Source organism: Salmo salar, chromosome 29 (genome assembly GCF_965601325.2).
Source record: "Salmo salar chromosome 29, fSalSal1, whole genome shotgun sequence".
In the NCBI taxonomy this organism is placed as follows: domain Eukaryota; kingdom Metazoa; phylum Chordata; class Actinopteri; order Salmoniformes; family Salmonidae; genus Salmo; species Salmo salar.
The window spans coordinates 31,604,807-31,631,580 of NC_138319.1; the positions used below are offsets into that span (position 1 = coordinate 31,604,807).

Genomic DNA, 26,774 nt, shown 5'->3' on the forward strand with positions numbered 1-26,774 from the left:
AAAGTTAAATCTGTATTTATTATGACAACCACACCTAAGTCCATTCACAGACTAAGGAATTTTTTTTACACTTTATAAACTAAAAATCCTTCTTGATTAAATAAAGTCTGAAATTATAGTTGACATGAACAACACCTGGCATAAATGGGATATTGTGTGTGTGTGGTCTATGACAACCATAGAGAGACTCATCTTGTATCTGTGCCATTATAGCACCTCAACCCTAATCTCAATTTTGAAGTTGTCAGTTTTCTTCGTCACGATTGGCTCATCCCTCCTGATGACCCAGTTGGACATGACTCCAACAGGGTCACCAGGAGGGATCAGCCAATGAAGTTGGATGTCCCACTCAATTGACTACATTAAAAATGGTGGAAGGCCTTCGCTGCCCATGCAAAGGCTGCCTTTAGGCAACTAGAGGCCTCTATCATTTTCTATGATGACAGGTTCTTTGTTCATAGAAAGTTAAGAACAAAGAGGAAATGGAATCATATGGAATGCTTAACAAGGGTTGCCCTGGTAACCTGAGCACTTGAAGATTGGGTACATGCTTGATTGGGTTTCTGTAGTTCTTTGATTGGTTGATTTCTGTGGTTCCACACCATTTCTTTCACATAATTGGTGGGGTGCAGGCTTAAGAAGCTGCTTTCTGGCTACTATGGTCTGTGAGGACAGTTGTGGCGGGAAAGCAGGAGCTTGAGCTCATCTCTGGCTTGTGATTGGTTGTTGGGTTGGTCGGAAGGCTGCTGTGGTACATTGATCACATTGCGTTGGCTTTCCCTTAGGCACAGATCTAGGATCAGCTTCCCTTCCTCAAATCTTTACTTAAGCATTGGACGGGGTAAACACAAAACTGATCGTAGATCTGTGTTTGTGGTGATTACTTGCGAGGCCAGTTGTAGCAGAGTTAGTGGAGGGAGGGTAAACTTGGTGGTAGCCTCACTTGCGGGGCTGGTGAATGTGCTGAGTGAGGTGCTGGTTCTGGGGCATCTTGGTGATAGATGGCTGGGGCTTCTGGTGAGCTACCTGGGCCGCTGCAGGGGTGAAGTCCTTATCACCCTGGGAACAGAACCACACAGACACTTAGTACAGCTATGTTACAGAATAGAGGCACTCGCACACACAGAATCTCAGAATTCGTTGAAATGCATTTTTTTGTTACCACTAATATTCATATTTTCCTCAATCTGATTCCAGACCATTTATACAGAGCATTTCTATTTGAGTCAATTCAAAAACTGCAAGTGTAAACAAGGCTATAGATAACAGTTGTGTTACAGTAGTGAAGTCAGAATATCTGAGGCTAGAGAACACACACACACACACACACACACACACACACACACACTCCAGGCAAAACTGCAGTGTTTTATGTGCCATGTCTGAGTTTTGTAATGTTCAAGAAGGCAAATCTCTTTTTGACCATAACCCCTATTGAAAACAATTCAGGCAGCTGAGGTATTAGATCTAGAAGCCAGGGAGGTGACAGACCTCGTTACCCAGGTTAGGAGGCCTACATCTGGGCATCTCATCACTCTGAACCCCCTTATACACAACTGGAGCTGGTACGATAAAAACTAACTAGTATGTAGTCTAAACTCTATAGGGAAATCTTTGTTGACGGTCTATGTTGTGTTTCATTCCCAGAAAGTCATACATTTTATTTTACCTTTATTTAACTAGACAAGTCAGTTAAGAACAAATTCTTATTTTCAATGACGGCCCAGGAACAGTGGGTTAACTGCCTTGTTCAGGGGCAGAACGACAGATTTGTACCTTATCAGCTCGGGGATTTGAACTTGCAACCTTTCGGTTACTAGCCCAACGCTCTAACCACTAGGCTACCCTGCCGCCCCATAAAGTAACTGTCCAGTGAAAATCTCACTTTTAAAAAGTCCATATTCTGTTAACTCATACCCAAATAATGTTGTTGACTCATTCTATATTCGTTTGTGGCCAAAGCATTGGATTTAAAAAAAATTATAATTTTAAAAACCCCACCTCAAACTTCTCTCTCAGAGGATGACCTGGCCAATCAGCAGTCTATACGCATGAATATTTTTAATGACCGGTGTACGCCCACACCATTCTGTTGGGGTACGCCCACACCATTCTGTTGGGGTACGCCCACACCATTCTGTTGGGGTACGCCCACACCATTCTGTTGGGGTACGCCCACACCATTCTGTTGGGGTACGCCCACACCATTCTGTTGGGGTACGCCCACACCATTCCAACATTTGGAAGGAAAACTAGTTCACTCATATTGTAAATTATAGGTCAGGATGGGGATACATATAGAAGTTTGATAGTTTCAAGTTTTAAATGTTACATTCACAAGTACAGTGAAATGGCTTTCTTGCACACTCAACCCAACAACGCAATAATCAATATCAATGTAGCACTAGAAATAACATAAAACACACAAGAAATAAAAATAACACAAGTAAGCATACTATACACAGGGTCAGCCAGTTCCAGTACCATATTTACAATGTGCAGGGATACTGGATTGTTAGAGGTAGATATGTATAGGGTAAGGTGACTAGGCATCAGGATATATGATAAACAGAGTAGCAGAAGCATATATGATAATTGTATGTGAGTGGGTGTGCATGTGTGTAGAGTCAGTGTAAATTATGTTGTTACAGCCTGAATTCAAAATGGATTCCACCCCCAAAAATCCCACGCAGACACACAAAAACCCATACTGACAAAGTGAAAATATGTTTTTAGAATTGTTTGCAAATGTATTTATTTACATTGGATAAAATCAGACACACAGAGCTACAGAATGGTATATCATACACTGCATTTGAGGAACAACCGGAAACTAATTCTGCTTTGAAAGTTGCTAAACTTGTAACCCCTTTGAATGTTGTTTTGGTACCTACTGGAGAGCTCTTTGTCTACACCCATTCAGCATTGTTCACACCCTCTTAAGCTTTAGCCCCACCCATCTCTTTAAGGATTGATCCGAGCGTTCTGTACTAACAACAGTCAAGCACTCAAGCTAACTGGCTAACGTTGGCTAGCTACTTCCAGACACAAAATGAGAGAACAGCTCACTGACCATTTTACTCTCCCTAGCAGAGCTGGTTAGGCTGTTTTTATGTTATCTAGAGCATTGGTGACTTCAACTGTGCTGCTGGCAACAACTTACGCTTTTTTTGCCGTTTACTGACACCGGCCATATTCAACGGGTGTCGAGCTTTCGTAAATTTGTCAGTTATTCTACACTCTGGCACACTCAGAAATCAGAGTAGATAGCCAGAGTGAATTTCCCAGCTACTGTACATCTATCAACAGTTGTCGCAGTGACATCATAAACATTATATTGAAATGGTTACTTGCATAGTGGAGTCTTTTGTTAAGACTTGTAGCTATCTAGGTAAACAATGAACCATAATCCCAACTCATGACGTTACTACCCTGCATGAATCTGCAGGTAGCTAACCAACCTGGTTCAATGTCAGCTAGCTAACATTAGGGTATAACTAGCCAAGCAAATGGCTCTGAGATACAAATAATAAGATCATTCACGTAAGGTTAGCTAGCTAGCTAACAGTACATTTTAACTTGAAATGAAAATGACTCAATTAGAAACGTGTAATATCTGAAAACGTAGCTAGCTAGACTATCTTACCCGTATACGTCATAGATGGATGCTTCTCCCTGACATGGATGCCATGGTTGCCCTTAGTTTGAAGATGTAATCTGGAGACAGGTATTTTCTCCATCTCCTTAGCTATCATACTCTAATTCCACTGACTTCAAGACCTGGTCCTCCAGAAAGTGGAGAGCAACACTTATGCAGTTCCACTACACGATACATCTTTAAAAATGCCACATTAGACAGGATTACCTACACATAATGACCAGCTCAAATATACAGAAGCGTGTTATATGGCAGACCAATCCTAACTCATCTCTCAGCATGTCCAGCCCACTCATTATCTCAGCCAACCATGGCTACCCGGAAGGTTGCTAAAGTTTACATTCAAATGGCTCTCTTGTGAAGTAGTGACCCGCGACATAAGCCTAGTTTCCTGAAACGAGTCACATTTTCAAGTCTTGCCAAAGATTTTTAAGATGATTTAAGGCAAAACTGTAATTAGGCCACTCAGGAGAATTCAATATTATCTTGGTAAGCAACTCCAGTGTATATTTGGCCTTGTGTTTTAAGTCATTGTCCTGCTGAAAGGTGCATTTGTCTCCCATTGTCTGGTGGAAAGCAGACTGAACCATGTTTTCCTCTAGGATTTTACCTGTGCTTAGCTTTATTCCATTTATTTTTTATCCCCCAAAAAAGCTCCGTAGTCCTTGCCAATGACAAGCATACCGATAACATGATGCAGCCACCACCACGCCTGAAAATATGAAGTGGCACTCAGTGTAGTGTTGTATTTTCCCCAAACATAACACTTTGTATTACTATAGCCTTATTGCAAACAGGATGCATGTTTTACAATATTTTTTATTCTGGACAGGCTTCTTTTCATTAAGTTAGTATTGTGGAGTAACTACAATGTTGTTAATCCATCTTCAATTTTCTCCTATCACAGCCATTAAACTCTGTTTTAAAATCACCATTGGCTTCATGGTGAAATACCTGAGCGGTTTCCTTCCTCTCCGGCAACGGAGTTAGGAAGGACGCCTGTATCTTTGTAGTGACTGGGTGTATTGATACCCCATCCAAAATGTAATTCAATACTTCAAGATTAAAGTATTATTTTCACCCATCTACCAATAGGTGCCCTTTTTTGCAAAACATTGGAAAACCTCCCTGACCTGTGTGGTTGAATCTGTGTTTGAAAATCACTGCACGACTGACAGACCTTACAGATAATTGTACATGGCCAAAAGTATTATGCTCGAACATCTCATTCCAAAATCATGGGCATTAATATGGAGTTGGTCCCCCCCTTTGCTGCTATAACAGCCTCCACTCTCCTGGGAAGAATTTCCACTAGATGTTGCAACATTGCTTCCATTCAGCTACAAGAGCATTAGTGAGGTTGGGCACTGATGTTGGGCGATTAGGCCTGGCTCACAGTCGGCGTTCCAATTCATCCCAAAGGTGTTCGATCGAGTTGAGATTAGGGCTCTGTGGAAGCCAGTCAAGTTCATCCACACCGATCGACAAACCATTTCCGTATGGTCCTCGCTTTGTGCACTGGGGAATTATGCCGAAACAAAAACAACAAAAAAAGGGCCTTCCCCAAACTGTTGCCACAAAGTTGGAAGCACAGAATCTTCTAGAATGTCATTGTATGCTGTAGCGTTAAGATTTCCCTTTACTGGAACTAAGGGGCCTAGCCAGAACCATGAAAAAACAGCCCCAGACCATTATTCCTCCTCCACCAGACTTTACAGTTGGCACTATGAATTCAGCCAGGTAGCGTTCTCCTGGCATCTGACAAAGCCAGATTTGTCCGTCGGACTGCCAGATGGTGAAGCGTGATCCATCACACATTTCCACTGCTCTAGAATCCAAATGGCGGCATGCTTTACACCACTCCAGCCGACGCTTGGCATTGTGCATGCTGATCTTAGGCTTGTGTGCAGCTACTCGGCCATGGAAACCCATTTCATGAAGCTCCCGGCGAACAGTTATTGTGCTGACGTTGCTTCCAGAGTCAGTTTGGAACTTTGTAGTGAGTGTTGCAACCGAGGACAGACAATTTTTATGCGCTGCGCGCTTCAGCACTCGGCGGTCCCGTTCTGTGAGCTTGTGTGGCCTACCACTTCGCAGCTGAGCCGTTGTTGCTCCTAGACGTTTCCACTTCACAATAACATCACTTAGTTGACCGGGGCAGCTCTAGAAGGGCAGAAATTCTACAAACTGACTTGTTGGAAAAGTGGCATCTTATGATGGTGCCACGTTGGAAGTCACTGAGCTCTTCAGTACGGGCCATTCTACTGCCAATATTTATCTATGGAGATTGCATGGCTGTGTGCTCGATTTTATACACCTGTCTGCAACAGGTTTGGCTGAAATAGCCTAATCCACACATTTGAAGGGGTGTCCACATACAATTACACGACATGGCCAAAAGTATGTGTAGGGTACAGCGAGGAGCTTGTCATTCAAAAATCATGTGAAACACTATTATTGTACACAGAGTGAGTCCATGTAACTTATTATGGGACTTTAAGCAAAGGGGTTGAATACTTTGACTCAAGACATTTCAACTTTTAATTTTTTATTAATTTGTAAAAATATCATTCCACTTTGACATTGAGTATTATGAGTATTGTGTGTAGGCCAGTGAACACAATCTCAATTTAATCCCTTTTAAATTCAGGCTGTAACACAACATTTTGAAAAAGTCAAGGGGTATGAATACTTTCTGAAGGCACTGTATTTGCATATTGTGTGTGTGTGAGCAAATTATGAAGAAGTGTGTGTGTTGGAGTGTCAGTGTCCATAGAGAAAAATGAAATACAAAGGTCAACTCAGATAGTCCATCTAGCTATTGAGTTAGCTATTTAGTTAGCTATTTAGTTAGCTATTTAGTTAGCTATTTGGCTTGGGAACAGAAGCTGTTTAGGAGCCTGTTGGTGTAAGACTTGAAGCACCGGTACCGTGCAAAAGCAGTGAGAAGAGTTTATGGCTTAGGTGGCTTGAGTCTAATGATTTTCCGGGCCTCCGTTTTACACCGCCTGATATAGAGGTCCTGGATGGCGGAGAGCTCAGCCCCAGGTACTGGGCTGTCCGCACCACCCTCTGTAGTGCCAAATCGTGTGTGGACCATTTTAAGTCCTTAATGGATGTGGACACTGAGGAACTTGAAGCTCTTGACCCGCTCCACTGCAACCCCATCGATGTGGTTGGGGCTGCAGGACTAAGCACACACCCCTGTGTTGAGGATGAGTGTGGCGGAGGTTAAGTTACCTACAATGGCTGTGCAATTTTGCTGATTATTGGAGGGAACTGGAACACACCACTGCTGTACACATTGATCCAGAGCATCCCAAACATACTCAATGGGTGACATATCTGGTGAGTATGCAGGCCATGGAAGATCTGGAACAATTTCAGCTTCCAGGAATAGTGTAAAGCTTATGCCTGCCCATACCATTGAGCACACTGTTTACAATGTTGACATCAGCAAACCGCTCGCCCACACGACGCCATCCAAGCTGTCTGCCAGCTGCCCGGTACAGTTCAAACCGGGATTCATCCATGAAGAGCACACTTCTCCAGCGTGCCACTGACCATCGAAGGTGAGCATTTGCCCACTGAAGTCAGTTTTGACGCCCAACTGCATTCAGGACAAGGCCCTGGTGAGGGCAACGAGTTTCCCTGAGACGGTTTCTGACAGTTTGTGCAATAATTCTTCAGTTTCATCAGCTGTCCGGGTGGCTGGTATCAGAAGATCCTGCAGGTGAAGAAGCCGGAAATGAAGGTCCTGGGCTGGCATGGTTACACGTGGTCTGCGGTTGTGAGGTCGGTTGGACATACTGCCAAATTCTCTAAAATGTCATTTGAGGCAGCTTATGGTAGAGAAATTAACATTCAATTATCTGGCAACAGCTCTGATGGACATTTCTGCAGTCAGCATGCCAATTGCACAAACTTGAGACATCTGTGGCATTGTGTGACAAAACTGCACATTTTAGTGTGGCCTTTGTCCCCAGCACAAGGTACACCTGTGTAATGAGCATGCTGTTTTATCAGCTTCTTGATATGCCACACCTGTCCGGTGGATGGATTATCTTGGTAAAGGACAAATGCTCAATAACAGGGATTAAACAAATTTGGGCACAACATTTGAGAGAAATAAGCTATTTGTGTTTATGGAAAAGTTCTGGGATATTTTATTTCACCTCATGAAACATGGGACCAACACTTTACATGTTGCGTTTATATTTCTGTTCAGTATAGTGTAGAGATTTATTGTACCATCTAAACCGCTGTGAAATATATTTACTTAAAGCAAAAATATTGTTGTTTCAGCAGTTTGAAGCTGGTGAACAAAACCGAAAGTGAAAGACACAAAAGAACGGGAAGCATAGAAATATCGCACATAGAACAGATCTACCACTTCTTACACGGAACCCAAACCGGCTGCACGCGCGCGCCGTCGTGCATAAATGTATTTTGTCCCCCCCACCAAACGCGATAACGACACACAGGTTAAAATATTTAAAAAAAACATTTATGGCAATTTAGCTAGTACTTGCTAGCTAATTTGTTCTATTTTAGCCTTTGGCAACGCAGACGCTCGTTGGCGCACGCGAGCAGTGTGGGTGCAATAACTGAATAACAGATTTCTACATTTATTTTGCAACGCTCGCGCAAGCGATGCGAGCGGTGTAGTCAGGGTATTAGACTTGCTTTCAAGTAGAATGACAGATCTACAACTCGCATTTCTATGTGTATTTATTCAGGTCGCCCAAAAAGTTACATATTGATACTTTAATGATGCAGAATTAAAATGGCTGGCAACCAGAAAAGACAGTAACGCAGGAAGAGAGAGAGAAATTTAGTGTTTGAGAGAGATCTCTCTCCATAGGAATGCAATATAATTGGAGTGGAATCTAGACCGTGTTAACCCCTAGTTCACCAAACCTCAACAGATAAAGGCTAGCCTTACTGCCTCAGATCTATCAGGGAGATGTAGCTCCTCTCTCCAAGGTCATCTCAGTGGGAGAATATAAAGTCATCTGTACAGCTGCCCCCTGGTTCACCAGGCTTTAATTAAGGCCTGTCGCAGCCTGCAGGCGTGTTGGGGGATACATGGAAAGACTGGGGGTAGAGCCAGAGAGGTAAAGGGCCTGCAGGCGTGTTGGGGGATACATGGAAAGACTGGGGGTAGAGCCAGAGAGGTAAAGGGCCTGCAGGCGTGTTGGAGGACACATGGAAAGACTGGGGGTAGAGCCAGAGAGGTAAAGGGCCTGCAGGCGTGTTGGAGGACACATGGAAAGACTGGGGGTAGAGCCAGAGAGGTAAAGGGCCTGCAGGCGTGTTGGAGGACACATGGAAAGACTGGGGGTAGAGCCAGAGAGGTAAAGGGCCTGCAGGCGTGTTGGAGGACACATGGAAAGACTGGGGGTAGAGCCAGAGAGGTAAAGGGCCTGCAGGCGTGTTAAAGAAAGACTGGGGGTAGAGCCAGAGAGCTAGTCACAGCCTGCAGGTGTAATAACAGACAGAGGATTAAAAAAGGTACAGACGGTAAGTAGGAACCACAGGGGGGTGAGCTTAGACAGGGGGGGTCAGTATGGCGTATGAGTGGAAAGGGGTGGGCTAAGGTGTGTGACCACTTACCTTTGTAACCACTCCTGAAACGACCACAGTGGGCTTTGGTGGGCTAGACAGAGAGACAGAAAGAGAGTGAAGTTAAAAAAAAACAGACTATCTCCATGTCAATACTCTGACGGGACAAAATTACATTTTGTTGAGATGAAACGTCAGTGTCAATATCAAAACCACTGACCATCGACTTTCTTTTCAGGATGTTACAAAGACAGGAACAGAAATTGCTTCTGTTTGATCCCATTGAACAGTGAGTGTGTTATAAGGAAAGAAGCATCCTGGCCGAGTATAGACTCCAGAGGGAGAGACTGCAGAGAGAGAGAGAGAACAGAGGAGAGAGAGAACAGAGGAGAGAGAGCCCTGAGCTCAGCCACAGTATCGTGGTGCTGTGGACCTGCCTGCCAACCTGCTAAATGACTACCATCAATCCTGGTCTGGATCTACACTGCAACTCAAACAGCAGACAGGAGGGAGGGGTGAGAACACACCTTTGGAGCAGAGAGAGAGGAAAAGGGTTGAGAGGGAAGGAATGAGAGAGAGAGAGGAAAAGGATTGAGAGGGAAGGAATGAGAGAGAGAGAGGAAAAGGATTGAGAGGGAAGGAATGAGAGAGAGAGAGGAAAAGGATTGAGAGGGAAGGAATGAGAGAGAGAGAGGAAAAGGGTTGAGAGGGAAGGAATGAGAGAGAGAGAGGAAAAGGGTTGAGAGGGAAGGAATGAGAGAGAGAGAGGAAAAGGGTTGAGAGGGAAGGAATGAGAGAGAGAGAGGAAAAGGGTTGAGAGGGAAGGAATGAGAGAGAGAGAGGAAAAGGGTTGAGAGGGAAGGAATGAGAGAGAGAGAGGAAAAGGGTTGAGAGGGAAGGAATGAGAGAGAGAGAGGAAAAGGGTTGAGAGGGAAGGAATGAGAGAGAGAGAGGAAAAGCATTGAGAGGGAAGGAATGAGAGAGAGAGAGGAAAAGCATTGAGAGGGAAGGAATGAGAGAGAGAGAGGAAAAGCATTGAGAGGGAAGGAATGAGAGAGAGAGGAAAAGGGTTGAGAGGGAAGGAATGAGAGAGAGAGGAAAAGGGTTGAGAGGGAAGGAATGAGAGAGAGAGGAAAAGGGTTGAGAGGGAAGGAATGAGAGAGAGAGGAAAAGGGTTGAGAGGGAAGGAATGAGAGAGAGAGAGGAAAAGGGTTGAGAGGGAAGGAATGAGAGAGAGAGAGGAAAAGGGTTGAGAGGGAAGGAATGAGAGAGAGAGAGGAAAAGCATTGAGAGGGAAGGAATGAGAGAGAGAGAGGAAAAGGATTGAGAGGGAAGGAATGAGAGAGAGAGAGGAAAAGGGTTGAGAGGGAAGGAATGAGAGAGAGAGAGGAAAAGGGTTGAGAGGGAAGGAATGAGAGAGAGAGGAAAAGAATTGAGAGGGAAGGAATGAGAGAGAGAGAGAGGAAAAGCGTTGAGAGGGAAGGAATGAGAGAGAGAGAGGAAAAGCATTGAGAGGGAAGGAATGAGAGAGAGAGGAAAAGGATTGAGAGGGAAGGAATGAGAGAGAGGAAAAGCGTTGAGAGGGAAGGAATGAGAGAGAGAGAGGAAAAGGATTGAGAGGGAAGGAATGAGAGAGAGAGAGGAAAAGGATTGAGAGGGAAGGAATGAGAGAGAGAGGAAAAGGGTTGAGAGGGAAGGAATGAGAGAGAGAGAGGAAAAGCATTGAGAGGGAAGGAATGAGAGAGAGTAAGCGGGATTATTCCGAGGTAGACATGGACCTTGACATGAGAAACGAGTCCGGTCTAGTGTAACAGCAGAACTATTACAGGAGGTAAAATGCTGTCCTCAGCCACTACCTCTGGAAGTTTGGGCAGGGCTACAGGGAGACATAAAGTAACATACACACTTAAGGTCGTCTACATATTGTAGCTAGCATCCATGGTACAACACCCGCGACCTTGTCAAGAAGTTAACGACTAACCTAACGTAGCAAGGCTAAAAGAAAAGCCTAAAACTACATCCCCTACATACTGGTCTTGACCCCCAAAAAATAACTTCTGCACTGTTCAATCAATCCAGAAATGTGAAAGAGGAGTTAAGATGGAGTGTCGCCATGTTAACGTCCAAAAGAGGAAGTCAGGTCACAGGCTCTATTTCCATTGTTCCCTCCAATTTCAGTTGTGATGAGCACAAACTGTGCAACTTCCAGTGCTCGTTCACTGTGATCACTGAGGCTGTACCCGCTTTAACTTACATGTTGTGTTTGATGCAAGAAACCACTTTACAAAATTAAATGCATTGTCATTACTCTGCCATTTTTAAAGTCATGCCCCCCTCAGTCCTTGACTTTTCTTAAATAAGTGTATGTAACACACTGTCAGTGATAGAATCTTAATATCACAACAGAAATGAAGTTATAACCAGTTTAAGGAGGGCATGTCATTTTTAAAACGTTTCCCCCCCCCATTGCCCCCCCCCCCCTCCTCCTGACAGCAGAACCTGCGGCGCTCATTCTCCACTCGTCAGCCTGAGCCTCGTCAGCCTGAGCCTCGTCAGCCTGAGCCTCGTCAGCCTGAGCTTTAACCTACACCTCCGAGGCCTGAGCGCAAAAAAAGCGAGAACGCGACCACACAACCACCAAATAAAACTGAGACAGGAAGGGACGGCACCATTTAGATAGAACAAGCCGGTGACAATGCTACGGGACGATTATCTGCACAAAATGTCATCAGAGAGCAGGCTCTACATCTCAAAACAACAACAACGCACTCACCAGATTTCGTTGTTTATGTGACATGCTCCAACAGATGACATTGTGTGAAGACACACCATTAAGCACTAGCAGACAATAATTGACTGCGGTCATATCGACACATTCATTTAATGCCATTATTGCTTCTGTGCTGATTTTCAATTTATTAAGTACATTTGGTGCTTATAATGGTGTTTAGGCTCCTGATTTTTCATTTGATTGTGCGTCTTGCTGACCGTGCATCTTAGGTTGGGATATTTTTGGTATTTTAGTCAATATTTAAAGACAACATTACCGCAATTCAACAGATTTGCTTTTTGATTCATAGTTGTAAAAAAGGCACTCCACAAATAAAAATGGAATACTTGAATGTGTTTAGTTTACATTTATTTTTACATACTGCCTAAAGTAAAACTCATGAAAATGCTATTGTGTTCATTTAAATATATATATTTTCATATTCTAACATTACCCAAGACCTTTATAAACAGAACCAAATGATTATTTTTGTGATAGCATATATGTATTAATTACACGGTCAGATTGACTGCTCATTAGCTTGAGGGGGGTCCCTCGAGGCCAAGCGGTTCTAGTGTTAAACGGCAGAATATCTACTGTCAACATTTATATTTTGCCACAGTTGAATTTCTGTACTTCAATGACACCCATTGTTCCCTCATCTGGCTATTGGTATAAAATTCAGTGTGCTTTCAAAATGTATTTGGCATGGTAAGCGATCCCAGATAAAAATTAAACTTACAAAAAGCAAAAGACATAGGACTAGCCGTAGCCAACTTTAAAATTGTATTTCCAGGCACTAGTGTTTCGCTCCATCCAAAATTGGTTGAGACATGATTCTTCTGCCCCCTAGCTGAGTATAGAGAGAAAAGTGGTGTCTCGTATTGCCCTGGGAGAGGTGGTCTACACTGATATAACCCCTAAACAATGTAAACTACGCTTCGGTCCTATTACTGCTCACACTATTTCTATTTGGCACAGAATTGAAAAACAATGTAACTGGGAATGAAGATGGCATGTCCATACTCCAATATTTCACAATAATGCCTTGCGATCTGGAGGGTGGCCTTTTGCCTCCTCCAAATGTGGAATCTGTACCCCTGGATGGAGACATGTTGGCTGGGTGGGGGCCCACTTCTTTTTGGTTCTTTATTATTACGTCAACATATGATATAGAAACAGTTGTATCTTTAGAGAGAGAGGTTAGTGTTCATATTTCACAACCTCCGCAGGTTTTTGGAGTTGCCTATACGTGTCAATAGCAAAATAATACAATTGATTTACGCTACATTATAGCATGCTACATGTGTCTGATCAGTGATGGTTGAACAAATGAATAGATGAGCCACCTCCACTTATCAAATAACCAAATACAGCCTACAGACGGCGACTCAGTGAAACATCATCACATTGATTGATTAACAGACAAGTCAAATGGCTTTGTACTGGGATATAAGCTACTGTTAGCCCTAAACCAGTGAAGAGCAAAATGATCCACTACGTTTTTACATTTTAGTCATCTAAACAGACTCTCTTCTCCAGAGCGACTTACAGTTAGTGCATTCATCTTAACGTAGCTAGGTGGAACAACCACATACACTAAAAGTATGTGGACACCTGCTCGTCGAACATCTCATTCCAAAATCATGGGTATTAATATGGAGTTGGTTCCCCCTTCGTTGCTATAACAGCCTCCACTCTTCTGGGAAGGCTTTCCACTAGATGTTGGAACATTGCTGTGGGGACTTGCTTCTATTCAGCCACAAGAGCATTAGTGAGGTCGGACACTGATGTTAGACGATTAGGCCTGGTTCGTAGTCGGCATTTCAATTCAAACCCATTTCATGAAGCTCCCGACGAACAGTTCTTGTGCCAACGTTGCTTCCAGAGGCAGTTTGGAACTCGGTAGTGAATGTTGCAACCGAGGACAGGCGATTTTTACACACTACAGCACTTGGCGGTCCCGTTCTGTGCGCTTGTGTGGCCTACCACTGCATGGCTGAGCCATTGTTGCTCCTAGATGTTTCCACTTCACAATAACAGCACTTACAGTTGACCCGGGCAGCAATTTGACGAACTGACTTGGTGGAAAGGTGGCATCCTATGACGGTGCCACGTTGAAAGTCACTGAGCTCTTCAGTGTGGGCCATTCTCCTGCCAATGTTTGTCTATGGAGATTGCATGGCTGTGTGCTCAATTTTATACTAGTCAGCAACGGGTGTGGCTGAAATAGCCGAATCCACATATACTTCTGGCCATGTAGTGTCTCATTTTTATTTTGAATCCCTGCCCCCGCAGTGGGCCTTTTGGTAGGCTGTCATTGTAAATAAGAATTTGTTCTTAACCGTCTTGCCTAGTTAAAAAAAGGTTAAATAAAAAACTAATGAGCAGACCATATCATCATGAGCACTCACCTTAACTTAGATAAATATCAACATGGAGATCTACCATTGAGTGAGTTATTGAGACGAGTCCCCATGCTTGTCTCAAATCAGCGCAATGGTGCTGGCCCAATCAAATACGGTGATGAAATTATAGCTGACCACACGCTGGAAAATGATTTAACACCAAAAAAAGAAAGAAACTGATGACTTTAGGAGTTGCAGTAAGTAAAGATTTGATACATGCCTTCAATGGCATTAGCCTATTTTATTGGAATATTCTGGTCACTCATTGATAGTCATTCTCACAGTAATAATTTATCGATTCATCCAGTTGGTTAACAAAATGTATGTGGTGAGCTTTACAAAATTATGTGTGAAGTGTATACTTTACGGGCAGAGCGCACTTTACAAACAGTGTAAATTTTGCCACGAGGATGGTAACAGCTTAGTAACAGGCGCAGCATACCAAACATCATTATGAAGCGTCAAATCTCATGAACGATGAAGCAACGACTAGTCATATTTTTGGTTGTGCAAAACATTTGACCAATCATTTAAGGCCAAATTTTTTTTACGCCCAACTGGTGCAACCGGTCCCAGAAGACCAGGAAGTGTTTGTGGCAGAGCGGAGTTGACCATGGTGAAAAAGCTCTGTTGACTTCACTGTCAACTTCCTGACTGGCTTCAACAGTTCAAGATTTACTTGGACTGGGAGAGCGAACCAAGCCTCTCTACCCCCCACTCAGTCTGTCCATCTCTCGCTCTCTCTCCTCCCATCCATCTTAGAGGTCTAAATTGTATGTGACAGGCGTTCCCTTGGCGACTCCGCTCCACATTTACACAGAATCCACCTGCCCACTGTCGAGAGCAGGTGGACACACACATGCACACACTCTAAACTTGCTCTTTAATGAGCGACAGCTTGTGCCAGAACTAGGGCAAGAGCCAAGTTGCATGCATCAGTGGGGATTTCTACTGCATTTCACACGGGCAGATTCACAGCCGCCTCTGATCTCTCCAGAGAGAACCCGAAGCCATTATGGCAGCCTCCCTCTAGGCCAGGATGGAAGGTAAGCCTCTCTCTGTGGTCCAGCTACCACACAGCAACCACTCTCCTCCTCTACCACCACACACACGTTCAAAAGTTTGGGGTCACTTAAAAATGTCCTTGTTTTTGAAGGAAAAGCTATTTTTTTGGTCCATTAAAATAACATCAAATTGATCAGAAACACAGTGTAGACATTGTTAATGTTGTCTACATAGGCGTACAGAGGCCCATTATCCGCAACCATCACTCCTGTGTTCCAATGGCACGTTGTGTTAGCTAATCCAAGTTTATCAATTTAAAAGGCTAATTGATCATTAGAAAACCCTTTTGCAATTATATTAGCACAGCTGAAAACTGTTGTTCTGATTAAAGGCGGCCAGTTTTATTGCTTCTTTAGACTAGCTGAGTATCTGGAGCGTCAGCATTTGTGGGTTGGATTACAGGCTCAAAATGGCCAGAAACAAATAACTTTATTTTGAAACTCGTCAGCCTATTCTTGTTCTGAGAAATTATGGCTATTCCATGCGAGAAATTGCCAAGAAACTGAAGATCTCGTACAATGCTGTGTACTACTCCCTTCACAGAACAGCGCAAACTGGCTCTAACCAGAATAGAAAGAGTAGTGGAAGGCCCCGGTGCACAACTGAGCAAGAGCACAAGTACATTGGAGTCTCTAGTTTGAGAAGCAGATGCCTCACAAGTCTTCAACTGGCAGCTTCATTATAAATAGTACCCGCAAAACACCAGTCTCAATGTCAGTGAAGAGGCGACTCCGGGACGCTGGCCTTCTAGGCGGAGTTCCTCTTTCCAGTGTCTGTATTCTTTTGCCCATCTTAATCTTTTATTGGCCAGTCAGATATGGCTTTTTCTTTGCAACTCTGCCTTGAAGGCCAGCATCCCGGAGTTGCCTCTTCACTGTTGACATTGAGACTGGTGTTTTGCGGGTACTATTTATAATGAAGCTGCCAGTTGAAGACTTGTGAGGCATCTGCTTCTCAAACTAGACACTCCAATGTACTTGTGCTCTTGCTCAGTTGTGCACCGGGGCCTTCCACTACTCTTTCTATTCTGGTTAGAGCCAGTTTGCGCTGTTCTGTGAAGGGAGTAGTACACAGCGTTGTACGTGATCTTCAGTTTCTCAAATGGAATATACTTAATTTCTCAGAAAAAGAATAGACTGACGAGTTTCAGAAGAAAGTTATTTGTTTCTGGCCATTTTGAGCCTGTAATCGAACCCACAAATGCTGATGCTCCAGATACTCAACTAGTCTAAAAGGCGGCCAGTTTTATTTCTTCTTTAAATCAGCACAACAGTTTTCAGCTGTGCTAACATAATTGAAGAAAAAAAAAAAAAAGGGTTTTCTAATGATCAATTAGCTTTTTAAAATGATAAACTTGGATTAGCTAACAACGTGCCATTGCAACACAGGAGTGATGGTTGCTGATAATGGGCCTCTGTACGCCCATGTAGATATTCCACCCCAAAAAATCTAAAAAGAAATAAGCCGTTCCCAGCTACAATAGTCATTTACAACATTAACAATGTCTACACTGTATTTCTGATCAATTTGATGTTATTTTAATGGACAAAAAACATGTGCTTTCCTTTCAAAAACAAGGACATTTCTAAGTGACCCCAAACTTTTGAACGGTAGTGTATGTACAGTTGAAGTCAGAAGTTTACATACACCTTAGCCAAATACATTTAAACTCAGTTATTCACAATTCCTGACATTTAATCCAAGTAAAAATTCCCTGTCTTAGGTCAGTTAGGATCACCACTTTATTTTAAGAATGTGAAATAAGAGAGAATTCATTATTTCAGCTTTTATTTCTTTCATCACATTCCCAGTGGGTCAGAAGTTTACATACACTCAATTATTATTTGGTAGCATTGCCTTGAAATTGTTTAACTTGGGTCAAACGTTTTAGGTAGCCTTACACAAGCTTCCCACAATAAGTTGGGTGAATTTTGACCCATTCCTCCTGACAGCTGGTGTAACTGAGTCAGGTTTGAAGGCCTCCTTGCTCGCACACGCTTTTTCAGTTCTGCCCACACATTTTCTACAGGATTGAGGTCAGGGTTTTGTGATGGCCACTCCAATACCTTGACTTTGTTGTCCTTAAGCCAGTTTGCCACAACTTTAGAAGTATGCTTGGGGTCATTGTCCCTTTGGAAGACCCATTTGCGACCAAGCTTTAACTTCCTGACTGATGTCTTGAGATGTTGTTTCAATATATCTACATAATATTCCTCCCTCATGAAGCCATCTATTTTTTGAAGTGCACCAGTCCCCCTGCAGCAAAGCACTCCCACAACATGATGCTGCCACCCCCGTGCTACACGGTTGGCATGGTGTTCTTCAGCTTGCAAGCCTCACCCTTTTTCGTACCCGTTTCCTCAAGCATCTTCACAAGGTCCTTTGCTGTTGTTCTGGGATGGATTTGCACTTTTCGCACCAAAGTACGTTCATCTCTAGGAGACAGAATGCGTCTCCTTCCTGAGCGGTATGACAGCTGTGTGGTCCCATGGTGTTTATACTGTGTACTATTGTTTGTACAGATGAACGTGGTACCTTCAGGCGTTTGGAAACTGCTCCCAAGGATGAACCAGACTTGTGGAGGTCTACAATTCTTTCTGAGGTCTTGGCTGATTTCTTTAGATTTTCCCATGATGTCAAGCAAAGAGGCACTGAGTTTGAAGGTAGGCCTTGAAATACATCCACAGGTACACCTCCAATTGACTCAAATTATGTCAATTAGCCTATCAGAAGCTTCTAAACCCATGACATCATTTTCTGGAATTTTCCAAGCTGTTTAAAGGCACAGTCAACTTAGTGTATGTAAACTTCTGACCCATTGCAATTGTGATATACAGTGGGGCAAAAAAGTATTTAGTCAGCCACCAATTGTGCAAGTTCTCCCACTTAAAAAGATGAGAAAGGCCTGTAATTTTCATCATAGGTACACTTCAACTAATGACAGACAAAATTAGAAAAAAATCCAGAAAATCACATTGTAGGATTTTTTATGAATTTATTTGCAAATTATGGTGGAAAATAAGTATTTGTTCAATAACAAAAGTTTCTCAATACTTTGTTATATTCCCTTTGTTGGCAATGACACAGGTCAAACGTTTTCTCTAAGTCTTCACAAGGTTTTCACACACTGTTGCTGGTATTTTGGCCCATTCCTCCATGCAGATCTCCTCTAGAGCAGTGATGTTTTGGGGCTGTCGCTGGGCAACACGGACTTTCAACTCCCTCCAAAGATTTTCTATGGGGTTGAGATCTGGAGACTGGCTAGGCCACTCCAGGACCTTGAAATGCTTCTTACGAAGCCACTCCTTCGTTGCCCGGGCGGTGTGTTTGGGATCATTGTCATGCTGAAAGACCCAGCCACATTTCATCTTCAATGCCCTTGCTGATGGAAGGAGGTTTTTCACTCAAAAATCTCACGATACATGGCCCCATTCATTCTTTCCTTTACACGGATCAGTCGTCCTGGTCCCTTTGCAGAAAAACAGCCCCAAAGCATGATGTTTCCACCCCCATGCTTCACAGTAGGTATGGTGGTCTTTGGATGCAACTCAGCATTCTTTGTCCTCCAAACACGACGAGTTGAGTTTTTACCAAAAAGTTATATTTTGGTTTCATCTGACCATATGACATTCTCCCAATCCTCTTCTGGATCATCCAAATGCTCTCTAGCAAACTTCAGACAGTCCTGGACATGTACTGGCTTAAGCAGGGGGACACGTCTGGCACTGCAGGATTTGAGTCCCTGGCGGCGTAGTGTGTTACTGATGGTAGGCTTTGTTACTTTGGTCCCAGCTCTCTGCAGGTCATTCACTAGGTCCCCCCGTGTGGTTCTGGGATTTTTGCTCACCGTTCTTGTGATCATTTTGACCCCACGGGGTGAGACCTTGCGTGGAGCCCCAGATCGAGGAAGATTATCAGTGGTCTTGTATGTCTTCCATTTCCTAATAATTGCTCCCACAGTTGATTTCTTCAAACCAAGCTGCTTACCTATTGCAGATTCAGTCTTCCCAGCCTGGTGCAGGTCTACAATTTTGTTTCTGGTGTCCTTTGACAGCTCTTTGGTCTTGGCCATAGTGGAGTTTGGAGTGTGACTGTTTGAGGTTGTGGACAGGTGTCTTTTATACTGATAACAAGTTCAAACAGGTGCCATTAATACATGTAACGAGTGGAGGACAGAGGAGCCTCTTAAAGAAGAAGTTACAGGTCTGTGAGAGCCAGAAATCTTGCTTGTTTCTAGGTGACCAAATACTTGTTTTCCACCATAATTTGCAAATAAATTCATAAAAAATCCTACAATGTGATTTTCTGGAATTTATTTTCTAATTTTGTCTGTCATAGTTGACGTGTACCTATGATGAAAATTACAGGCCTCTCTCATCTTTTTAAGTGGGAGAACTTGCACAATTGGTGGCTGACTAAATACTTTTTTGCCCCACTGTAATTCACTCTAAGTGAAATAATCTATCTGTTAACAATTGTTGGAAAATTTACTTGTGTCATGCACAAAGTAGATGTACTAACCGACTTGCCAAAACTATAGTTTGTTAACAAGAAATTTGTGGAGTGGTTGAAAAACGAGCTTTAATGACTCCAACCTAAGTGTATGTAAACTTCCGACTACAACTGTGTGTGTGTGTATGTATGTCTCTGTGTCTGTCGGTCTCTCTGAGAAAAGTTCCTCCAGAGTACTACAGAAATGTAAATTAATTACAGTACATATTGTATACAAGTTCCATTAAAAGATAGACAGAGAGTTTGTTGTCGGTCAGACCACTGCAGAGTCAAGAGAAATCATGTGACTACTACACTCCTGAATAGGAAAGTCTTCTCTAGACAGGCTCAGTAGAGGGCACACCCTGCCGGGTGCATTCCAATACTCTAAACCTCTTGCCCTCTTTACTTTTCCAGACCTAACGACAGATCTTGTTTGCTTTTAAGGACATCAGCACACACTAACATTTTATTGTTGTAATATTATAAAATGTTATAGCGTACACTTGTATTGGTGGAGCAGTGTACCTTTGTATAGCGCACAATGTATTGTGTAATGTATGGTTGTATTAATGATGCAGACTATTGTTTTGTTGTGTTGTTCCTGTTTGGACCCCAGGAAGAGTAGTGGCTGCCTTGGCAGGAACTAAGGGGATCCTAATAAAATACAAGACTAGCTGAGTTTGAATGATTCCATAGAACTCAACAGGTTGTTCAACCGTTCGGTTGTCTTTGCAGAGTACACTCAACAGACGCGTGCACGTACGCACAAAGAAGCGCACACACACACACACACACACACACACACACACACAGGTAGTGTGGTGGGAATATTTCACCTGTATAAACAGACATTTCGCAAGAGTGGAGACGCAGAGCGGAACTTAGCGGGGGTGTAAAGCACCATGCATTTACCCAACATTCAGTATAGCCTCAGACATACACAACACATTAATGAAGCCTCAGACACATGTTCAGAAAAACCACTAAACAGTAGGCGATAACAACCATCTAAGTAAAACAAGGTGGCCCTCACCTTGTTGAACAGATAGTATCAGACCTGGTTGTTTTCTCCTCTAGTACAGCTACCGGCCAATCACGGGTTATTTGGTGAATTAGAGGGTAATTGGCTTGTTTGTAGAATGTTCTCACCAGTTTTAAAAATGAAACATTAGGACTCTGTGTGTGTGTGTGTGTATTGATAATAAAAGAAGCAAGAGTGTTCTGGCATGCTATTCAGAGGCCACAGGTCAAAGTTTAGTGTGTGTGTTACCTAGGTTCCTCCACAAAGTCCTCGTCCTCATCTTTGATGGGAGGGGTCTCAGGTGGAGCTGCTCCCTGGTGCTTCTGCACTATCCTCATCCCCCCTGCCTTTACTGTCACACACACACACAGACACGCAATTAGCTACACACTAGGACGGTTACACATTAAAACACTAAAACTGTAACATATTAACAAACACACACCACATGCATGTTGACACACATTAGGACAGCTTCTACCAAACGGTCCATACTATCCGGGACCCTTGGGACGTCCCTACCCCATTGAAGTTGACATTTAAAATGGTTAAGTTAAGGGTTAGGTAAGGGTTTAGGGTAGGGACGTCCCAAGGATCCCGGATAGCAGATACCTTTCCCAAACTCGGTCCTGGGGACCCCAAAGGGTGCACATTTAGTGTTTGGTCCTAGCACTACACAGCTGTTTCAAATAATCAACGCATCAACTCTAAACCCAAAACGTTAATTTTCCTAACCTGCTGCGTAGATTGTCCTACACTTGCTATGAAAAGTCAATTTTGACAAAAGCTGTATCCCTTCTAGACAAAACCATCCCCAGGACTGAGTTTGGGAAGCTCTGCATTAGGGTACAGGGTAGATAAAAGGCTCAGGAAAAATGAAAATGTCCTTCACCAAAGCAGTTAAATAAACCACAGACAGACAGATAGCCTAACTGGGCGACAGGCCAATCAGTGTAATTTAAAGGACATACAGTAGATAGCTTGTGACCTAGAATGAAGACTGATTGCACTCATATCATGCTGAAATACATATATTTTTTTACATTTAGCAGGCGCTCTAATCCAGAGCGATTTAAGGCGTCAGCATGCTTCAGTTCGTCTGGTGCATAAACGAGTGTGCTCACATACTCCCTTAAAAGACCTTTGTTTGAAAAATTTGAAAAAGCAGCAATAGTTCTGTTTGTCCATTTTGAGACACCGTAGCCAGTATACACTTCCTCAAAATTGTCTGAATTAATCTAAGATAACTCAGTAAATCTGTCATTAATTTTGATGTTTTTGCAGAGAAGATCTTAGTGACTCAATTTTACATCTAACTAAGATGTTTGGTGCAGTATTTCACAATGAAAAAAATTGCATGAAAATGAGTCATCTCATTGAATGACAATAAAGACTCGTTGCTGTAAATGAGCGTTTTTTCAGTCAACTTACCTGGTAAAATATGAGTTAAATAAATACTAAATAAATGTATTGAAGAATCCCTACTGTTGATCAATCACCGACAAAGAGGCGTAGACTTCAGATACCGACTTCGGCTTATCAAGAAAAAAAAGTGCCCCCCTGAACAACCAAAAAAACCTTGCCGAAGTCCAAAACGTCACAAAATGTTGTCATAATATATGCACAAACTCTTACGAACAGTTTCGGCTGGGAAGCATATGGACGCCTTTACAGTAGTGAGTGCATAGGCCTACAGTTTGTGCTGGTCCCCCTTGAAAATCAAACCCAAATACTCCATCTAAACGTGAATTGATTCTCAATTGCAGTACGGTTCTAGAAACATATCCCTCTACTTTCATATCAGATCAAAATAATTTCACAAAATCAAAATACACACATACTGTACACTGATTTAACCGGTTTTAACAGTAAACAGTATTTTTCAGTGACAACACTTTAATTTTATTTAACTTGGCAAGTCAGTTAAGAACAAATTTGTATTTTACAATGACGGCCTATCCCGTCCAAACCCAGACAACGTTGGGCCAATTGCGCGCCGCCCAATGGGACTCCAGATCATGGCCGGTTGTGATACAGCCCGGGATCAAACCAGGGTCTGTAGTGACGCCTCTTGCCCTGAGATGCAGTGTCTTACACCACTGTGCCACTCAAGAGCTGTGTGGGGTCTGTCTTTCGTTTACACACAGCACAGACGTTCAGAAACGCAGATAGCTAATTAGTACAGGTAGTCCACATTGTCTTCCTAATTCACACAGGTCGTCTTTTCCCTAAACAAGCGCTGTAACATGGAAATGTGGCTATGTGGGAATCCTAAACCTATAAAAGGTGTATCACCTTAATGTTCAGAGTCACGGCTCTTAAGAAAACTCCCCTGGCTCTTAAAACTCCCGCATATAGAAGACACCTTTGTCCAGTGACTCATGTGTAATGTAACTGAGCGTCATGATCATGGGCTAATCCCATTCCTGCACTGAGGTATGCTTTTCGACCCATATCGTGCACCGCTCCTTGGTGTTAATGTAACTCCTAATTGCGTACTGACCCCAGTGCAGCCCAGTGTAAACATGCGTAATGGGAGGAAACAGTGTCTTCTGGCAATTATGGCATACTATCGTGCCCTACTTTCTGTCCACGTACTCCTTAGGCGTTATCAGATTTCCCACAGACTTTTACAGGTAGCTTCCACGATACTAAGCTATAATCAAATATATAGCTTTAATGGCACTCAGGAAATCTAGCATTGGTAACGTCTATCAAATTGTCTTGCAAGATTAAGTCGTATTCGATAGGCGTGGTGTGGATCAGGCGTTTAGCTAACGTTACAATATGGCACGTCATCCGGGAAATAGGACATAACGACAGAAAAACAAACTGATTTAATTGCTAAACTATACGATATTGTTCAACAGCAGCACATGTTAGAGTACACACATGTTAGTCTACTTGAAATGTATGTATATCTAACTAACGTTGTCAAATGCAATTATTGACATGGGCCTAATGCATATGCCGTGATACGTCAGCTGAACCATGAATACAAAAAGCGATGTTGCTTGCGTTTTAAAAAAGCAACATAAGGTTCAATACCAGCCGGGAGGTGTCCTCCTTTGGTCTCGATTTTCTCCTTCGGCGGCGAAGACATATCTAACTAATATCTGTCGGAAGCGTGAAAACAGTCGTTTAAATAGCTATTCCTTTTCTTTTCTGGGGTAAACAGCAGCAGTCGACTTCAGTCCAGTTCGTCAACGTGGCTTCTTGTTTGGCAACTGTGCGTGATGACGACATAGAAAATATCAGACAAATAGGAAAGTCAAGTTTAGTCTGACGTCGGGAGGGTGGTACGGGAGGCGGCTGGTGCCAGAATAAAGAATTTCCCATTGATAGATACTGTAAAAGCAGGCAATCGTATCTCTCTCTCTGTCTCTCTCAATCAATCAAAAGGCAAGGAGGTTACTGCTTTCCTTCTCTCCTTTTTTTTATAGAACCAAGTAGATTTAAGTCATAACATAAACAACATGTAAGTGTACAGTGCTTTCATAAAGTATTCATGCCCCTGATTTACTGCACATTTTGTTGTATTATAGCCTGAATTCTCAATTGATTATATATATATATACACTGCTCAAAAAAATAAAGGGAACACTTAAACAACACAATGTAACGCCAAGTCAATCACACTTCTGTGAAATCAAACTGTCCCCTTAGGAAGCAACACTGATTGACAATAAATTTCACATGCTGTTGTGCAAATGGAATAGACAACAGGTGGAAATTATAGGCAATTAGCAAGACTCCCCCAATAAAGGAGTGGTTCTGCAAGTGCGGACCACAGACCCCTTCTCAGTTCCTATGCTTCCTGGCTGATGTTTTGGTCACTTTTGAATGCTGGCGGTGCTTTCACTCTAGTGGTAGCATGAGACGGAGTCTACAACCCACACAAGTGGCTCAGGTAGTGCAGCTCATCCTGTATGGCACATCAATGCGAGCTGTGGCAAGAAGGTTTGCTGTGTCTGCCAGCGTAGTGTCCAGAGCATGGAGGCACTACCAGGAGACAGGCCAGTACATCAGGAGATGTGGAGGAGGCCGTAGGAGGGCAACAACCCAGCAGCAGGACCGCTACCTCCGACTTTGTGCAAGGAGGAGCAGGAGAAGCACTGCCAGAGCCCTGCAAAATGGCCTCCAGCAGGCCACAAATGTGCATGTGTCTGCTCAAACGGTCAGAAACAGACTCCATGAGGGTGGTATGAGGGCCCAACGTCCACAGGTGGGGGTTGTGCTTACAGCCCAACACCGTGCAGGACGTTTGGCATTTGCCAGAGAACTCCAAGATTGCCAAATTCGCCACTGGCGCCCTGTGCTCTTCACAGATGAAAGCAGGTTCACACTGAGCACGTGACAGACGTGACAGAGTCTGGAGACGCCGTGGAGAACGTTCTGCTGCCTGCAACATCCTCCAGCATGACCGGTTTGGCAGTGGGTCAGTCATGGTGTGGGGTGGCATTTCTTTGGGGGGCCGCACAGCCCTCCATGTGCTCGCCAGAGGTAGCCTGACTGCCATTAGGTACCGAGATGAGATCCTCAGACCCCTTGTGAGACCATATGCTGGTGCGGTTGGCCCTGGGTTCCTCCTAATGCAAGACAATGCTAGACCTCATGTGGCTGGAGTGTGTCAGCAGTTCCTGCAAGAGGAAGGCATTGATGCTATGGACTGGCCTGCCCGTTCCCCAGACCTGAATCCAATTGAGCACATCTGGGACATCATGTCTCGCTCCATCCACCAACGCCACGTTGCACCACAGACTGTCCAGGAGTTGGCGGATGCTCTAGTGCAGGTCTAGGAGGAGATCCCTCAGGAGACCATCCGCCACCTCATCAGGAGCATGCCCAGGCGTTGTAGGGAGGTCATACAGGCACGTGGAGGCCACACACACTACTGAGCCTCATTTTGACTTGTTTTAAGGACATTACATCAAAGTTGGATCAGCCTGTAGTGTGGTTTTCCACTTTAATTTTGAGTGTGACTCCAAATCCAGACCTCCATGGGTTGATAAATTGGATTTCCATTGATTATTTTTGTGTGATTTTGTTGTCAGCACATTCAACTATGTAAAGAAAAAAGTATTTAATAAGATTATTTCTTTCATTCAGATCTAGGATGTGTTATTTAAGTGTTCCCTTTATTTTTTTGAGCAGTATATATATATATATATATATGAGTGTGTAAACTGAAGGGGGTTGCTGGCATCTCAATTGGGGAGGACAGGCTCGTGGTAATGGCTGGAGTAGAATAGGGTGGATAATAAAAAATCCCCATCAAAATCTGTTTAAACTATAGATATCTGTTTTTGTATTGGCTGCGTCTCAAACCACTGCATCCGTCTATGTCGGCCTTCTGCATCTGTGGTGGAAAGTGGCAGAGCTACAGCGTTGTTTGTCAGACCAGGAAACATCCTGAAAATCGTACTTAGAGTCTGAACGTCTGTAGTGTCCGAACGGTTTACAAACTAATATGACTCTCACGAACACGATGGTGTTCTCCATTTTACTCTATGACCCCCACAATCATCTTGGGAATAGTCTGAAGTCGGTACCATCGATGTGCCAATTTCTGTCTGTAGCATCCGAACCATATAGGCTAAAAACTGATATGACCCCACTATGGAATGGGGAGACTCTCACAAACATGATGATGTTTCCCACAAGTGTCACGGAACTCATCTGAAGGTAACCTGGTACCGGTTAAAACATTTTATGAAAGTATGGAATTAGTTTTGTAATAAAAGGGGTTAAAGGGGTTAAATATGTGTCCAAAATATATATACACTTATATAC

The 26,774-nt window shown here is 43.3% G+C and overlaps 1 protein-coding gene across 1 annotated transcript; it reads right to left on the minus strand.

Moving 5' to 3' along the window:
• On the minus strand, positions 1–24,182 carry dap1 (Death-associated protein 1). The gene is given in 4 exon segments (NM_001141583.1): positions 1–1,059; positions 9,275–9,317; positions 21,231–21,333; positions 24,030–24,182. Coding segments are annotated over 4 exon segments (321 nt in total). The 5' UTR covers positions 24,085–24,182; the 3' UTR covers positions 1–939.
• Positions 24,183–26,774: the final 2,592 nt, after the last annotated feature.